Genomic DNA, 16,809 nt, shown 5'->3' on the forward strand with positions numbered 1-16,809 from the left:
TCGTCTTTTGTGCTAACGTCGAGACAACCCAGGGTGCTTTACTACAGACAAAGGTGAGAGCAAATGCTGTATGGATTCAATAAATACTACTGCTACTATGTGCTCGCTACGATCTGCACATGCTCATCGCAAACTGCAAACTTGTCTTCAGGAGGGTCCTAGCTAGCCTGATCGCTTGCTCATCAGGGTGGACTGCGTCGAGATTGTCGATTGCAGAAGTCCATTCGGCGAGGCACATCCCACGAAGAAAGCATCGGACGCAAGCGCCGCAGCAAGGTAGAAGAGCAGGCGGGTGGACGGTCGAAGTGGTCAACAGGGAGTGATGAGTCCCCGTCGACCACTTCGAAAGCACACCACACCACGCCCGCACCTCACGTGAAGCACGCCAGCATCTGCAACTTCAACGGAGGTAATGAGCCCCGATCAACTGAGACTGCTGGCGCACGTCACGTGAGGCCTACCGAGCCTCAGCGCTCCACGTCCAGGAGCCTTCCACGAGAGACCAGCCACGACAGAGAGCAATGGGTCTCTGCTCGCCAAACTGGGCTTGCGGTGCCGCTTGCTGCCATGTTGCTTGGAACGCCGGGAGAAATGAGTCCCGCGTCGCGCGGAACGGCCACGATACGAGGCAGAGATGAGTGCCGTACCAATTCTCCACGCCAACCATTCCAGCAACTTGTCGACAAGCTTGATCTGCTCCGCCGCACCCGTCACGCAGCAGTCCAGGTCCAGCTTTCTTCGACTACGCTGCCGATCGCGGAGAAATCTCCGGCGATGACGACGTAGACGATGTCGCAGCAGACGAAGACTCCAGCCTCTTGCTCTTGTACTGAGCCCAAGTAGACGTCGCCTTTGCCGGAGCACGCTTGGTCTCGTTCGGCTGCTTCAACGCCTGTTTCCGGACCGGGCGATGCTGCGTTTGCGCTGGCACCTTCAGCAACGTCGCAGGCATCGCCGTCGCCTTTGCCGCGCTCCTGGTGCTCATCGTCGACGGACTGCCACAGCGGGTGCTCTTCTCGCGCAGTCTCTGCCTCTGTTCCTGCAGCGCCTTGATCTTCTGTTTCTTCTCCAGCTCAAACTTCCGCAAACGATTCTGCAGCGTCTGCGCTGGCATCTCCACGGACTCGGCCACTGCCTCCTCCAACGTCGCAGCCGTCGCCGTCGCCTTTGTCGAGCTCCTGGAGCTCGTCGTCACGGGTCTGCTGCAGCTGCTGCTCTTCTCGCGCAGCCTCTGCTCCTGTAGCTTCACTGGGGTCTTGCGCTGCTGTGTCTGCGCTGGCCCTTCCACGGGCGTGGTGAACCGCCTCTGGTTGATCAGGTTCCTTGTGGCCGGGGCCGTCTTCACGCCGTTCTCTAGCGCCGTGCGAAGCGTCCGGATCGCCTCCTCGTGCTGCACGGCTTCGGCCTTGGCTTCTGTCAGCTGCTTTGTAAGTAGGTATGTGGCCTCGTCGCTGGACTGGCGGAACCGCGTGAAGTCGTCGTCTTTGCGCTTGATGGTGATTTGGAGCGACCCAACCTCGCTCTCGAGCGCCGCGACCTTGGCCATCAGCGCTTGCTCCCGCTCCTTGGCTAGCTGCTGGGCCTCCGCGAGCTGGCGCTCCTGCTCCACCTCCAGCTCGGCCACCTTGGCCACCGGCCAGTGCGTCTGGTGATACTCCTGCGCCAGATACGCCAAATACTCCTCCTCCAGAACCTTCCTCTCCACCTCCTTCACGAGCGACGCGCATGCAGCCTTCCATTTAGAGTGCTCGGCCTGGAGTTCCTTGAGCTGGGCCTGTAGCTTGTTGTTCTGCATCATCCAAAGCCACGTGTCGCCCTCCAGATCGTTGCGCTCGTTCAGAAGCTCGGCGTACTCCTCCTGCAGCTTCGAGTGCGCGGTCTTGACCTGCGAGTGCTCGTCCTCCAGCAGCGCGTGCTTAGTCTTGATCTGCGCGTGCTCGTCCTGCAGCAGCGCGTGCTTCTCCTCCAGTTGCGAGTGCTTCTCCAGTAGCGAGTGCTTGTTCTTGCTCTGCGCCAAAGCCTTGCGAAAGTACGTCTCGGTCACCATGGTCGTCTTGGGCTTGGCTTGCTTGGTTCGGCTCCAGTTCTGGAATGAGCAAAACCCCACACTGCCAAACCCGAGCGAGAAAGTGCAGCACCGCCGATGATTCGACTTGAGAAAATGCTGCAGGCCACGTGGCAATCAACTTCAAAACCTTGGGCGCTCCGGGCCCCACGTTTCCACTGGGACAAGTTGCTCCTGCACAAGTTTAACACGGCTCTGCTGCAGGTTGCCGAGATCAAGATGGTGCTTGCCGCCTCCGAGGAGGGCTCCGAGCTCGTGCAAAAGGCGCCCCGCAAGGCCTTTGCACTGTATCCGCTGAGCAGTTTACAAGAGCTTCATGCAGCTAGCTCGGGAGCGTGCTGCTGCTGCTGCTGCTGGACGTGGCGACCGCAGTGTTCCACGAGCCACGCACTTTCGTGCCGAAAGAGAGCCAAGTGCACTCCTTGGTGCAAGTCAACATAAGGAGCACCACAGCGCCCGATCGTACATGGGCTCATGTACTCGATGCCGATTGCTACTGTGCGCGAGGACTTTGTGGTCGACACGCTGGCGCTTCGTCGCTAGCTGCCGACGCTGAGCCAGGACACGAGAAAGTCAAGGCGGACCACAACCGCTTTTCCTGCTCTGCATTCGCTCCGTCTCAACTAGATATTCCAGCAGACCTGCTCGCCATTCTAGCTGGAACTGCACTCAATACTCCGCCTTTCTTCACAGACGTTTCTGAGCGGCTCGTCAAAGAAACCCAGCAAAACCGAGAAGAAGACGTTCATGAAGCTGCTAGCGGAGACCAACAGTACGCCCGTAGAGTGATTCCATTCAGCTTCTCATAACCTCCAATCCAATGCAATGTTGCCAGACGTCAGTGAGTATTTTACGGGGTCAACATCATACCCCAGTGGCCACAAGGCGGACTTGGCACTTGCAGTACAAGGTAGTAGGTCGCGACAGGACGAAGTAGAGCAGCACTAGTCTTGTGTTTGCGTCGTCATGAGGAGTCGTCGGTCGCCCAGCAGCGCCGTCACCCGCGTGTCCGCCCTCACGTGCATGTAGCTGGCGGTCAGCAGCTTGAGCAGCGACTGGGGCACTACGGAGGAGGCCGAGGCCGAGTTGAAGCGTACGCTCTGGCGCTTGGCCAGCTCGTCCAGCAACCCAGAGCCCAGAGCCCAGCACCAACCAGCATTTCAGATGTCCAGTGCAGTAGCGCCGTTGCTGAACTTCGTTCAGCAACGGCGCTACTGCTCGACACTGGACGGTACACGTGAAGCTTCATCATGAATGAATCGCGCTCTCGCACACGACCCATTGGCGACACAGGTGCAGGTTTCAAGTCTCGGACCACCTGAGCTCGCATGCTCACACAGACAACCACATATAGCCCATTCGCTCGGTAGCTGCCATAACGCGCGAGCTCTTCTGTAGCGTCTTCTCTGCAGTAGCTGCCACGATGCACGAGCGCTTCTGTATCGTAGCTGTAGACCTTCCGCTTTCTTCCGTCAACAAACTCGTTTTGGTGGCCATCATCCTCTTCACTGTCACTTTCTGTGTCTCGGTCGTCTAGCAGACGAGTGCACGATACAACCGCTACTTCGGACAGCCTCCGTTACCCAGAGATGGTACGTGATGCTCAAACATTGCAGTGCTTTCCTGTTAACTAGTTGTCCTCTGCTCGATACCAAGCGCTGGAGTCACCTCTGTCGCCTGCACGGCAAGCACGCATCGACGCATCCATGGTCTCCACCACCGTTGCGGTCCCAAGCAAAGTAGCGGTGCACGACCTGGCGGTGGTACCTCTTTGCTTCCTTGGTAGTGCTTGCTGCCAGGACAACTCCACCGGTAGACTGGCCCCCATCTCGCTTTCTTGTAGTACCAACAATTGATCCACGCAGGGTTCACGATATTGAAGAGCTTGTGCCTTCATTCTTGGATCCAGGAACGCAAAAAGAAGCCTCAAATGTTCCACGCTCGTGACGCTCGACAAGGGTAAAATACCCAACGCTCTCCTGATGCGTCAGTTTGATGGCCTCCTGGTACTCGCACAGCATGCCGACGAAGCACACGTCGTGGTGGATTTTCGGTGATTCTTACGCTCCGTTCTAGCGCGGACACCAACTTCGGCTGAAATTCGGGAATACTCATCGGAGACAGTGGTTGCACAGTATAAATGAAGCCGATCGAGCAGTAGCGCTGGTATGCGAGGGGGGGGGGGGGGGGGGGGGGGGTACCATCATGCGGCGTGCTGAAAGTCGACCGACGGGTATCACTGACACCGCAACGCAGGAACTGTGCACACTCTCTCCGCCGAGTAATCGAGATATGCCACTCGTCGTCAGAGTCACTCGTGAAAACCACAACAAGACGCACACGACCAAGCACGAGCGCTGGGAAAGACTTCTCACTTGCTTGGCTTGTTCTGCCCGCCGAGCAAACCAACCTCCAGCCACACGCTGCAAATGCACAGAGGCCGCATCGTGCCAATACATTTTTGCAACTCGACTCGAACGAGGAACCCGCGCACACCTGTCTGGACGAACGAGCTGGCTACGACCAACTCGATCTTCACCTACTCAAACATCTCGCGAACCAATATACCTGAGCAAATGTCTGGATCTGTGTCGCGCAAAAATGCTGCACTAAAGACGCAGTTTGATCATCTTCCTGGCGCTCGGCAGTTGCAGCGGCACGTACTGCTGCTTGCTCTCGATCTTCTCGTCGTTGCTACCCTTGATTCAACCTTGGGACTTTGGTTTTCTAATCTCTGCTCGATTCAATCCGTTGAAGATGCTAGCAGACGGTGTTAGTTGCTGCTTTAAGCACTGAAAGTGGCTGAATACAACGTACCGTTGCGTCTTGAGCGGCCTTGCGCTGCGCCTTGAACGTGTTGAGCATCTCCTTCTTTTTCTGAATGTTGGCGAAATATGCCCTCGTCAGCAACACCGATCCGCCCACACTCGCTACAGACACCCCGCCATCGATCGACACGTCGCCTCCCGCACCCTGCAAGTGCGCAGACCCGGCGATATTCACATTCTACGCCGCAGACGAGCTGTCCACGCAACTCCACATCGCTGCCTACATTCATGCTATCGTCCTTGCATCAGGCTCAGGCTGCCGCCAGAACCGCTGCCAGCCACACTGCTACCGCTGCCAACACTTACATCACAGCCTGCTCTATTGCCAGACGAACCGCCAGACACGCGAACACCGCCAGCAGAACCGCTTGGCGGTGAAGAACCACCACGCACGTCCCCGGAACCGGAACCGGAACGCCGCTGCTCACGAGGACACTTGCGCCAGACTTCACCGACAAACCACCCGCCGCTGCTGGCTGTATCCGAAGACCCGGAAAACAAAGTCGCCACCCCGACGCCGCATCCACCGACGCGCCACTCCCGATCGTCGCACACCCGCTCAAGGCGGCCCCGCTCGCAGAAGCACTGCTTGCTACGCGGACGTCGCCGCCGCTGCCCAGCAAGCCCGCACCAGATGAAGTGTCCACGCCGCCACCAACACCAGCCCCGCTTGCGCCGCCGACCAGAGAAATATCTCCTCCAGCTGCAGCCCCCGTCGAGCTCGCGCCACCGGACAAGGCAACCGCACCCCCAACGCCCGCAGACGCGGCCAGAGACCCGCTGCGCACGCTCACAGAGTCACCGCCCACACTACTGGTCGTGCTAGCGCCGGACACAAAATCCACTGTGCCACCGACAGCGCTGCGGCGACCGCCGCTAGACAAACTCGCCACGCCGTCCTCGCGAGACGACACGGACACAGAGCCGCCGCCAGCGCTAGAACTGCCAGTCGATCCACCACGCCACTTGCATCCGGCGGGACAACACCACCGCTCGCCACCACTACAGAGCCGCTCGATGCACTCGCACTACGACCGACAGCAAACTTGATGCGCCAGAAGCAGCATTGCCTGTGCGAACAGACACTTCGCCACTCTTGCTTGGGCCCACCACAAGCGCGCTGAACACCGTCACGCTGCCACTGACAGCACCTGTGCCGCTAGACAACGCCACAGAACCACTCACAGACGAGGTACCACTGCTTCCGACACGCACCGACACGGACGTGGTGGAGCTAGAGTTGCCGGTTCCCAGCGTCACACTGCCAGATACACTTCCGGTAGAAGCACCACTGCTCACCTCCACGGACCCGTTGGCTTCAGCAGCAGACGAAACCCGCCGACACTTTGCCACTCATTGCGGACGCATCACTGCCGCTGCCTCTCAGCACGGCCACCAAGCCACCCTGCACGAAGCCAGAGCCACCACCACACCGCCGGCATCGTCTCCAGCAGAGCTGCCGCCCTGCAACCGAACAGCGCCTGCCACTGCTCCCGTAGAAGAAGACGCCGCCAACGACGAACCACCGGCCAGCACAATATCGCCCGCCGCGGAGCCAGCACTCGAGCCACTGCTCACGGTAACATCGCCGCCGTCAGCCACAGAAGATCCCACCGACAAGGTGCAGCCCGACGCCGCGCCCGAAGCAAGGTGCTGCCCGACGCCGCGCCCGAAGCACTGGACACACGCACTTCGCCACTGCTGCTTGGACCTTCCCCGCTTGCGCAACGCCAGCATCGCACACGTACTTCTGATCCTCAAACTTTCGACGCAGTGCAGTCAATTCGCTCAGGCCTTGGGTGGGGAACGCTTGCAGATCATCAGCATACACTTGGAGCTCCGACCAACTTTCGAAGTACGCAACAGCCATCGCCTTGCGTTCGGTTCCCTCTCTGAGTGAGTCCAGTAACACCCCAACCGCGCGTTTCCTTATCTCTCGGTTCTTCCCGTTGATCCCCTCGAGCTCTCCAGCTACTTCCTCCCGTCGTCTCGAAGAGCGTCGAGTCGAAGCGTCTGCACGTGGATGGCGTCCTCCGCCGCGAATGCCAATTGGAGGTGGCCGTCAAAGCGATTGCAGCAGCGCGGACCCCATCGACTCGCTGGTGGGACACAGGCTAGTGCGAGTCGCTTCGGGGGGGGGGGGGGGGGGGGGACAGCGACGGCGACGACGACACCGACGACTGCGGCGCATCGAGCTTGGCAGTTGGCGTTTGGCGGTCCTGATGTCGAATGTAGAGTATCCACCAATCACATGCTCGACATGTGGTTGCATTTGTAAATAAACATTTTGAACTCCATATCTAGTCCCAAAATGAGCTTCAAGCTCAACCTTAAAAGGCAACTTTGGCCAGGTGGAAGACAAAAGGTGTATCTGTCTGTCGTTTGTGTAGTTGTATTTGAATCGCGTACTCCAAGTGGAGCCTAAAGTTTGTTTGTTGTGGACCTAATATTTACCGGTAGGGTGCAACATGTTGTTCGTCACTAGTGTCGTCACTGCCAAATAAATATGTCTACAGTGTCGTGCACGACGGGAAACTACCGGTAGCAAAACCCTGCTTGAGTAACAAATTGAATAAGGTCGGACTGGGGTTGAAACATGCCCTGGACACGATCAGAAGCCGAGCGTGGCTCGCTGGTTCCTGTACGCAAGCTCTGCGTCTCCTGACTCGGGTGACGCTGCGTTTGCCAAGTGGTCTGCATTACTGCCAACGGAAGATGAGACGCTGCCCTGGGCGTGACCACCGTCCGCGGATCCGAGGTTGTGCTGCATGAAGTACGAATGCGCAAGCTCCAGCATCTTCACCCACCGCAGCATGTCTTCGTGGGTCTTCGCGACAATTCGTGTCTGGTGCGTGGGCGAAGAGATCATAAACTCGTTCGGTTTGCCCACCTCCTTGCCGTGCAGGATCTCCAGAGATTTGTGTTTGAGTGGGATCGATCCACGCGGTTCACGATCGCCCTCCCGCTTGTAGTATCGGAGATATCCGTCCGGCTCGATGTTGCACCACCGCTCGCGAACTCCGCGCAGCGACATATTTCCGAATGTACCCTTCTCATTGGAATGAGTCGGGTGCTTCCGGAGGATGCCACTCATCTTCGGCATCGATCCATCACGTGGGATCTGGTTCGAATTCGAGTCGTGAGACTGCGTCAGTGACGCCATAGACGCACTGCTGCTGCTTCGGCGGCTTGGGCTAGGATCGAATCGTTCCGACACTCGTTGGGCAACACTAGCAGAAGGCCTGTTGCCACCAATGGATGCCCTGTTACCACTCATTGAGCCTCGGACACCACCGCCAAGCGACGCACGAGAGCCACCGGTAGATCTCCGAGGAACGTCCTGCATCATCGGTGGGCCCGCAATAGAAGGCCTCACGGACGAGTCACCTCCCTTTGTTGAGACATTAAGCGTTCCATTCGTCAGCACCTGGAACTGGTCTTGCACCACCTTCATTTCGTCCTTCAGTTGTAATCGCCGCTTGCTCAGCTCACTCTTTCGCGTCTCGTCCTTCTCGCCTGCTGCCTTTGCAAGCTGAACCACTGTTTCATGCAGTTGAGTTTGGAGCCTTGCCAGCTTATTCTGCAGTCGCGATGTCTCCGACATGCGCTCATGCGGGGCCTCGTCAACATCAACCGTGTCAATAGATGAGTCAGCATGCTGCAACGTAATCGGTTTGCCCTGATCGACATCGAAAAACACGTTCAACTCATTCTCCATTCGCCGCATTTCATCCAGTGCTGTCTTCAGGTCATCCTTCAAGTCAGCTCGTCGGATCGACAGGTTATCGGCTTGTTGCTGATCTCCGATATTTGAGGCCTTCGCAATTCCGACCACCGTTTCATGCAGGTTCTTCCGCAGCAAGGCGATCTTGTTCTCCAGAAAGATCATTTGGGGCGGACGCTCACCGCTAATGAACTCATCCTCGCGTTTGACGGCTTCTGCTGCCACGTCCATTTGCTTCTGAAACTGGTGAATCTCCGATTCCACGAAGTTAGATCGCTCCCCCTCCATTTGGATTTCTTCTTCCAGATGATCGCATTGCGCTTTAATTTTCTCTAGAAGACGTTCACGAGCATCTTCAGCGCGAGTGTCGATGGATCCTCTATGCACCATGGAGCCCAAAAACGCCGGCGAGAAAAACTTGATCTCGTACTGGCCATTCGGATCCACGTCGAGATCTCCATACTCATCTAATTCCCTTTGCAGGTTGTCAAGGGTCTCTTCGGTTTTGGCCCGAGCTGTCTGCAGTTCATCGTTTTCAGCGATAATGTCGATAACTTCCTTCTCCAGTTCTCCGGTTCGCAGTGCCAACTCTGCGGTCCTTAATACTTCTGGTGATTCGATTTCACCGGCTGCTTGTTGATCGAGTTGCTTGATCATCTCTTTGAGCGATTCTGCCTCCTGAATCATATGCTCACGCTCCTTCTCCAAGGACTCTTGATGCTGCTGCTCCCCTTCGACTTGCGTCTCCATAACCTCACACTTCTTTTCAATCTCGAGCATCTGTAAATGCGTGTGGCGCTTTGTCGCCGCCCACACTTGCTTGTGAAGTTCGAACGAAACCATGATTTGGAAATATTCCATACGCAGCGAGTTTTGCATTACTCGTGCTGCACGAGCTTCTTTTCCTTCTTCAGTCTCTTCATGTGGAATTTGTTCCTCAACTCGACCCACAATACCTTTAGAGATATCGGCAAACTTAATGCGTACAGGACGCACCATCCGCGCAAGCAGTTCCAGAACCTCCGAATACGTGTACCCAGTCAACGAAACCCCGTTCATCATTGTAACGCGCATATTCACTGCAAGGCGCTTTTCAGGCTTGACGCTCCAGTTATAAATTTCTGCTGGGCTCGCCATTCCATTTGGCAACTTGTAAATTTCCGCAATGTGGACCTGGAGGTCTGTGAATTCCGTACCAGGAATCCCAGCAATTTGCTTGAGGTTGAGTCCTAGCCGACCTGGTCCAAATGTCACCTCAATCTCGTGTACCCAGTTGTAGATGACACCAGTCTTCATGGGAGGACGCAGCCATTGCGTATGTCCGTAGGGTGATACGTAGTAAGTCTTGCCGTCGTTGGTTTTACTCTGGCGTGTGGACCAGCCTTTCGGCAAAACAAGGATTTCGCCTGACTCCATCACTTCGACGGCTTCGCAGGGCAGCTTCTTTCGGATCCTCGCTAGGACTTCTTCCAAGTTGGCATCAAGAGGGGTTTTCTCAGCACCTTCTGCCACTGCAGTGATGGTCGCGTGTTCACTAGAGATGTCCTCCGCGTTTTTGTCTCCATTCTCTGCCTCTTGTTGCTCAGATTCTTTCGATTCGGCTTCGATGGCTACGGGTTCACTGCCGTTCTCTGTGTCCATCATATCTGATGCAGCAACAAGCAGATCTGGTGCCGCAGCTGGCGAAGCTACAGGCATTTCCAGCTCCTGGGGAAATTGCAGTCCCACTTCAGGTGTCGCCACTGCTTCATCAGCGACCAAATTGTTTGCAAAACCTTTAATTGGTACCTGCTCCTCGGCTGCAGATTCTGCGGGGGCATCAGCGTCAATGGACAGTGCAGGAACCTCCGGCTTATCAGCCTCTACCGGCATCGGCACCTCCACAGCGTCCACGGACGCAGTTTCCGGGATTACAATCGTCAGTGGATCCTCCAGCTTCTCAGCACCCTCAGCATCAGCATCTGCCTGCTCCTTCACCTCTTCTTCTGTAGTCTCCTTTACCATAGCAACTTGTTCCTCAACAGGTTCGATATCACTGACGGCGTCTTCATTGTCTGGAGTGGGGGGATCTTCCTGCTCCTCCTCTGCTTCTGCCGTCTCTGCTTCTAACACCCCACGCTCTTCAGCATCATCCCCCTCACCCGCGTGTTGCTCCTCGACAATCGACGGCTGCTCGAGCTGCCCCGCATCGTTGGTGTCTACTGCCCCCTGCTCTTCTACTGCCTCATTTTCCGCCGGAACTTCCGTTTCCGCTTTATCTTCATCGGCCGCTGCATTGGACAGTGTCCCTGCCGGCTCTTCTCCCTCTGCAGGCGCGGTATCTTCCGGTGTCTCCTCAGTCGCAACTGCATCCACTGCTTCTATCTCTTGCGCGGCTTCTACGGGCACCACGACTTCGGGCGGCGGCGTGGGCTGCACCTCAGCCTCTGGCGCGTTCTGGTCCATTTGTCGCGTGTGTTGGGTGGCCCTCGCGGCGTCTCGAATCCTGTGCGCGACTTGTTGCGTGTGCGCGGGCTCCGCTTCCTGGTGAAAAGCTCAACAACGGAGCGCTCCCCCCGCAAAAAATAGGAGTGCACTAAGTACGATCTTGGGAATCCAGATGATGCCCGAACAGAGAGTCGACTTGACGTGCCTGCGTGCAATTGCTGCTTGCAGTCTGGTCTGGTTATGAAGTGGTTGCGCTACCGAGAGCGCTAGATTTTCTCTAGGCAGCGAAGCTGCATCAACTTGGTGATCGCAGATAAAGAAATGGCTAGAAGGTGTCGGCCATTGCTGCTGTGCCCATGAGATTCTTGGGGACTTTAGTCGAGGACTTTTACATGTGACACAGGTGGTTGAAGCCAGATGGAATCCTGATTACGTTTTCGAGCGGCGTGACACTAATATGAGCCGCACGTTGCCTTCTGTGAGGTTCACTGCTGTGTTTTACCGAGTTAGACCTGCGGGGCCTCCACCAAGCAAAAACCGTCGCTGCACTCGCTGCTCTTGGATTGCAGTTCCAGCGTGCGGTTGTTGTCGACGACTGTTTCGGGCGAGGTCGCTATGACATTGCGCTTGGCAATACGCGTCTCGCGAATGAACTCGCACAGCGAAATCTGCACCAGATCGACTGCAGCGAGTTTCTTCTTTGGGCTCTTTAGCACCATGATCTTCGTGCTCAGGCGGCGGTTAGCTTCGGCTGAACAAGTCACACAACTTTAGCTTGCGATCATTAACAAGAGTAAGTGAGATACGCACTTCGTGATCGCACGCCGTAGAACTGACAAACGCTGTGAATGATCAGTCGGTGGAAAGCCGAGTCCATCAGAGGCAAGATCAACCGCATATCCTTCTCGTTCGCGCGCATCAGTTCGATCGGGTGCTTCAGCATGCGGAACAGCGGAGTTGCGACTTCCAGCTCCGATGGTACCTCTCGCCACTGAGCAAATTTCGATAAGCAATCACTTAGTGCACTGCTTGCGATCACACAGCATTCTTTACATACCTGGATGAAGTGTAAGACCACGTATTCCACCGCCTCAATAAACGGAGCAAAAGAGTTGAATGACCGCAACATCAACGTCCGCGCGCGGCGGTCAACACGAGTAAACATTTGCTCGGCATCTGTCAACGACAATAATATTATAAGACATCAGCAAAAAAACAATTCCACCTCAACTTCACCAACCCACCATTCCATTCATCTTTGCGTCGATTGCGTGGTGCATTTGATCGGTTCTCACGAGCACCTCCTCCTTGGCGGAACTCCGTCTGCAGCTCTTCATTTTGAGGCTCTGCCAGCTTCTGAAAGTTCGATCTGCCACATACCACCCATAGTTCAGTCACCAATCCGCAAAACCAATCAGAATGGCTGCAATCACACACCTCCACTCCACGTTGATGTCCATGTGCTCCATCAAATCCTCCAACCGCGTGGACGCCGCTCGGTTGCCAAAGTGATGGTCTGTGCACACTACTCCTCAGTATCTACAATGGAAGCCATCACTTTTACCCCTTTTCTCACCGTTAAACCAGCGCTGCTGCTTGCGTACGCCCACGGGCAGCTCATTGGGCTTAGACAGGTACCCGGCCGAGCGGATCGGGTGGATGTTGATGAGGCGCTTACTGCGTGCGAGCGGCGACTCACTGCCGCGTTTCTGCGGCGTGCGCGCGCGGCTGGATCCGTTACCGTTGCTACCCGAGCGCTCCACGCCCGCGATTAGCGCCTTCTTGGCGGCGCCGTCATCCTCGGTGCGCAGCGGGGCGATGGGGCCCTCTCCCCAGGCCATCTCCAGCTCCAGCTCGCTACCGCAGAGCGAGCTGACCTCCGAGTCGCTCATGTCGGGCGCCTCCATCGCTAGTTTTATCACCTGCGCCATGATTGGGTTCGTGCAGCTCTTGCGCGGTGCCGGGATTCCTTCCGAGTGAGCAGCTCCTGAGCAAGAGAAGGAATGACCATCACTCAGAAAACCTACGCCGCCGAATGAAAACGGTGTAAACGACTGAATATTCAAAGAATGTTGCATAGTAACGAAGCTTACGATGGAGAATATGCCCGTGCTTGGTCATTTTACTCACACGGACCACATTTTTGTGATGGGGGCCAATTCTGACATGGTTTCTGTATAGGGGTGCGCATAACGAGAGCACCAAAACGGCATACTGAAATCAAGTCATATTTGCGACCTCCACACGTCAAACAATTAACAAGACACCTCGGGGCCATGGACCTCACGGCGGAAGACGACGACCTGTTGAGCTACTTCCTGTCGGCGGATGTGGCGGCCGAGCAGATGCCGCAGACGCGCCCCGTAGCGGCAGTGAACTCGGCCGAGTTCACGCTGGGGCAGACAGTGCCGCTCGCCTCAGAGCGCGCGTTCGGCGGGGACCCGAATCCGGCCACGACGCCCACCAACAGCGCGTCGGCTACCCCCTCCTTCCAGCAGTCGCAGAGTAGCTTCATGGAGAGTTCGTTGCTGCGACCGGCCGTCAACGACGACGAGACGTCGTCCAACGCGGGGGGCCTGGACACGGACGAGAAGCGGCAGCGGCGATTGGCCAGGAATCGCGAGTCAGCGCGTCAGAGCCGCCGCCGCAAGAAGCAGTACCTAGAGCTGCTGGAGGAGAAGGTGCGTGCTGCCCTGTGTGTTGCTGTAGGAGCATGAGGCTGATGGATGGTCGTGATGTAGGTGTCTCAATTGACAGAGAGCATCGACGCGACCCGCGCGAGCCACTTGGAGCGCGCGGACGAGGCGCTGAACCAGGTGCGGTCGGACATTTTGAAGAATCTCACGGAGGACATGAAGAGCGGCGGCTCGGAAGAGGTATGTTGTGCGTTTTTGGAGTAATCGATGCAGGGGTTTTGACGCATGTGTTTGCTGTGTTAAGACTGTGCAGGAGAAGATTCGACAGGGCATCATGCTCATTCAGGAGCGCTTTGGACCGAACAGTGTGGTGAGGAGTTAGAACTCCACTGCGGCAGCTGTGGAATAGCGTGTAACTTTTTTGCGCGATCTGTAGGAACGGCTTGCGGTGAAGGACTATAACTTTCGTCAGCTGGATAACCTGCTGCTGCCTCCGTACTGCCGCTTCTTGCTGTGGCTCAGCATTCAGGAGGAGACGTTCTTTGAGGAAGCCAACGGCGTCACCAAAAACGCCGGAGACGCTCCGGAGAAGAAGAAAGCTCCCGTTATGGTGAAGAAGGACACGTTGTGGTCAACACTGACTAGCGACCTCGCCCTCACTTACGAACAGGATGAGAAGCTGAAAGCGTTGTACAAGTAAGTGGCCATGTCTTGCTGCTATATCCTTCCGCCGTGTATGTACTGATGCAAAAAAATGTGCTTCCCCAACAGAACTGGCGAGGTCAAGAGTAGCAAGTTGGAGCGCCGACGGGTGGCACTGGCTGTGGTATGTACTTGAGGGAAATGCTTCGCATTCATGTACTCCTGGTTTATTCTGTTGATCACGATTTGCTTTCCACTTTAACAGACATATTTAAGCAAGCTGAAGAAAAGCCTCGAACAACGCTCAGAAGCCGTCCAGCGACAGACGGAAATGTTGCACTCCATTCTGACGCCGGAGCAGTCGCTAACATATTTGCGGTGGGTGGACGCCAATCAGGATCGATTGCCCAACTACGTGGACAAGACAATGTCAGTAGCGAACCTGGCTTCCGACTCGGTACGCGCTATTTTGAAGAAGGATGACCGCGATCTGACGGTGGAGGACGTGACCGCGCTTCTCGGAGAGCTCTAGTCGTCCGCTTGAGCGAGCATCTTCTCGCTTTTTGTTCCGTGCCTCGCTACCCACCGAGGTGGCCAGCCACTTTCATTTTGCCGACTGTCCGTTTTTAACGCGCGCTTGATAAACCACCAGAGTCAATTTCCACGCCTTTGTACTTCATGAGCGTCAGTTCTCTCTTCGATTTGCATCGGCAGTACTTCTGCAAAGGTTCAATCCACCTTGCTCACACATCTCGAATCAAAACTGTCGAACTGATGAAGTTGCTTCAAGCGGAGGTGATTTAGTTATTGACGTTGGTTCTTGTTGGCGTCGAGGTGCTGAAGTCCGACACCTTACTCACTCTCAAACTTCCTGTCTAAAGCACAAAGAACTCAACGTGCAACAACCTCATTCCAACTCCACACCCGTGAACCTCAGTGGCAAGAACCGCAACTCAAGCACCGTGTGGCCATGGAACGTCTTCGCACTGAAGATGAAGGCGTGCAGAAGCACATGTGTGTCGAATCCTCCAGGTCTAAACTCGGGGCTTTTAGCAATTCTGAGACTCCCTAATCAAAAGTAGCAGCCTGTATAGAATTAACGTTAATCAAGCTGAAGCCATTTGGTACTTTTTAACTCAAAGATTCCTTTGCTAATCAGACCGGAAATGGAGCAGCCTCGACACGAGACGCATCAGCGCTGGATCTGCGGGGGCTTTGCGGTGCTCGTATGCTTTTTGATGCTCTTGGGCTCGGCCCATGAGATCCCGCAACCTGGGGTCGTGGTCATCAATACGTGGCCGTTTGTAAATGCCACACGGGCCGGCTTCCAGGCGCTGCACGGACCTGGCGGTCGCTCGAACGCGCTGGACGCCATCACTCAAGGCTGCAACCGCTGCGAAGTGGACCAGTGCGACTTTACAGTGGGCTACGGAGGCAGCCCCGACTCGAACGGGGAGACGACTCTCGACGCCATGATCCTGGACGGGTCCACGATGGAAATGGGCGCAGTCGCCCAGCTAAAGCGCGTGAAACCCGCCATCCGAGTGGCGCGTGCTGTCATGGAGCACTCCTCGCACAGCATTTTGGCTGGCGACGGAGCGCTGGCGTTTGCCAAGATGATGGGCTTCGAGGAAACGCCGCTGGATACCGCACACTCGAGAGAGATCTACACCAACTGGCGGAATAATAAGTGCCAGCCTAACTACTTCCGCAATGTTGAAGGGCAGAACACTTCGTGCCCACCATACAAGCCCTTATCGTCGCACCATGAAGTGTTTATGGGAGTACAGGGCCAATCACTGCTGCGAGCGACGACGAGCAGACAGAATAATGTCGGTGTGGAGAGTTTGATCTCGAAAGACAACCATGACACCATTGGGATGGTGGTTCTGGGTGAAAATGGACACATGGCTGCTGGAACCAGCTCCAACGGAGCCACGCACAAAATCGCAGGGTGAGCCAAGTGTCTTGTAAATACTAGCAATGTTAATGTCCTGGCTGACCGCCATTCTGCTCTACTTGGTACCAGGCGTGTGGGCGACGCTGCTGTTCCTGGAGCTGGAGCTTATGTGGACTCATCCATCGGAGGTGCTGCTGCCACTGGGGACGGCGATGTCATGATGCGCTTTCTGCCTTCGTTCTTCGCTGTCCAGGAAATGAAGAGGGGAGCTCATGTACGACTCTCTGCTGATCAACGCAATGCGGCTTGTACTGACATATTGATATGCTAGCCACGGAAAGCATGCGAGCACGCCCTCCACCGAATTGCTGCAGTTTACCCGCACTTTCTGGGAGGCATGGTGTGCTTGAACCGGTATGGAGAATACGGTGGAGCTGGCTATGGTTGGGACTTTGCGTTCTCGGTGCAGGCAAGCTGGATGTCGGAACCTGAGGTTATACATGTGACGCCGCTATCTTCTCCTTCGTGAGTAAATACGACATATGAGTAAGGTGCATACATGTTTCAGTAAATCGCATCAGAACTAC

General features: G+C 56.0%; 4 protein-coding genes across 4 annotated transcripts; 2 read left to right on the top strand and 2 right to left on the bottom strand.

Moving 5' to 3' along the window:
• Positions 1-7,504: 7,504 nt before the first annotated feature.
• KRP23_2567 (uncharacterized protein) lies at positions 7,505-11,062 on the bottom strand (the record flags this gene model as incomplete). Its single annotated transcript, XM_067887320.1, has 1 exon — positions 7,505-11,062. The coding sequence occupies one exon, from the start codon at positions 11,060-11,062 to the stop codon at positions 7,505-7,507; it is 3,558 nt and encodes a 1,185-aa protein (XP_067749917.1).
• A 488-nt stretch (positions 11,063-11,550) lies between these two features.
• Positions 11,551-12,975, bottom strand: KRP23_2568 (uncharacterized protein; the record flags this gene model as incomplete). Its single annotated transcript, XM_067887321.1, has 6 exons — positions 11,551-11,795; positions 11,855-12,035; positions 12,102-12,220; positions 12,289-12,413; positions 12,482-12,560; positions 12,621-12,975. The coding sequence occupies 6 exons, from the start codon at positions 12,973-12,975 to the stop codon at positions 11,551-11,553; spliced, it is 1,104 nt and encodes a 367-aa protein (XP_067749918.1).
• A 345-nt stretch (positions 12,976-13,320) lies between these two features.
• On the top strand, positions 13,321-14,854 carry KRP23_2569 (uncharacterized protein; the record flags this gene model as incomplete). Its single annotated transcript, XM_067887322.1, has 6 exons — positions 13,321-13,725; positions 13,786-13,920; positions 13,985-14,050; positions 14,117-14,376; positions 14,452-14,506; positions 14,588-14,854. 6 exons carry the CDS (start codon positions 13,321-13,323, stop codon positions 14,852-14,854), a joined length of 1,188 nt encoding a protein of 395 aa, XP_067749919.1.
• A 634-nt stretch (positions 14,855-15,488) lies between these two features.
• KRP23_2570 (N(4)-(Beta-N-acetylglucosaminyl)-L-asparaginase) lies at positions 15,489-16,751 on the top strand (the record flags this gene model as incomplete). Its single annotated transcript, XM_067887323.1, has 3 exons — positions 15,489-16,276; positions 16,352-16,496; positions 16,554-16,751. The coding sequence occupies 3 exons, from the start codon at positions 15,489-15,491 to the stop codon at positions 16,749-16,751; spliced, it is 1,131 nt and encodes a 376-aa protein (XP_067749920.1).
• Between the last annotated feature and the right edge of the window lie 58 nt (positions 16,752-16,809).

This window comes from Phytophthora ramorum, assembly GCF_020800215.1.
Source record: "Phytophthora ramorum isolate Pr-102 chromosome Unknown Phyram_PR-102_s0002, whole genome shotgun sequence".
In the NCBI taxonomy this organism is placed as follows: Eukaryota; Oomycota; class Peronosporomycetes; order Peronosporales; family Peronosporaceae; genus Phytophthora; species Phytophthora ramorum.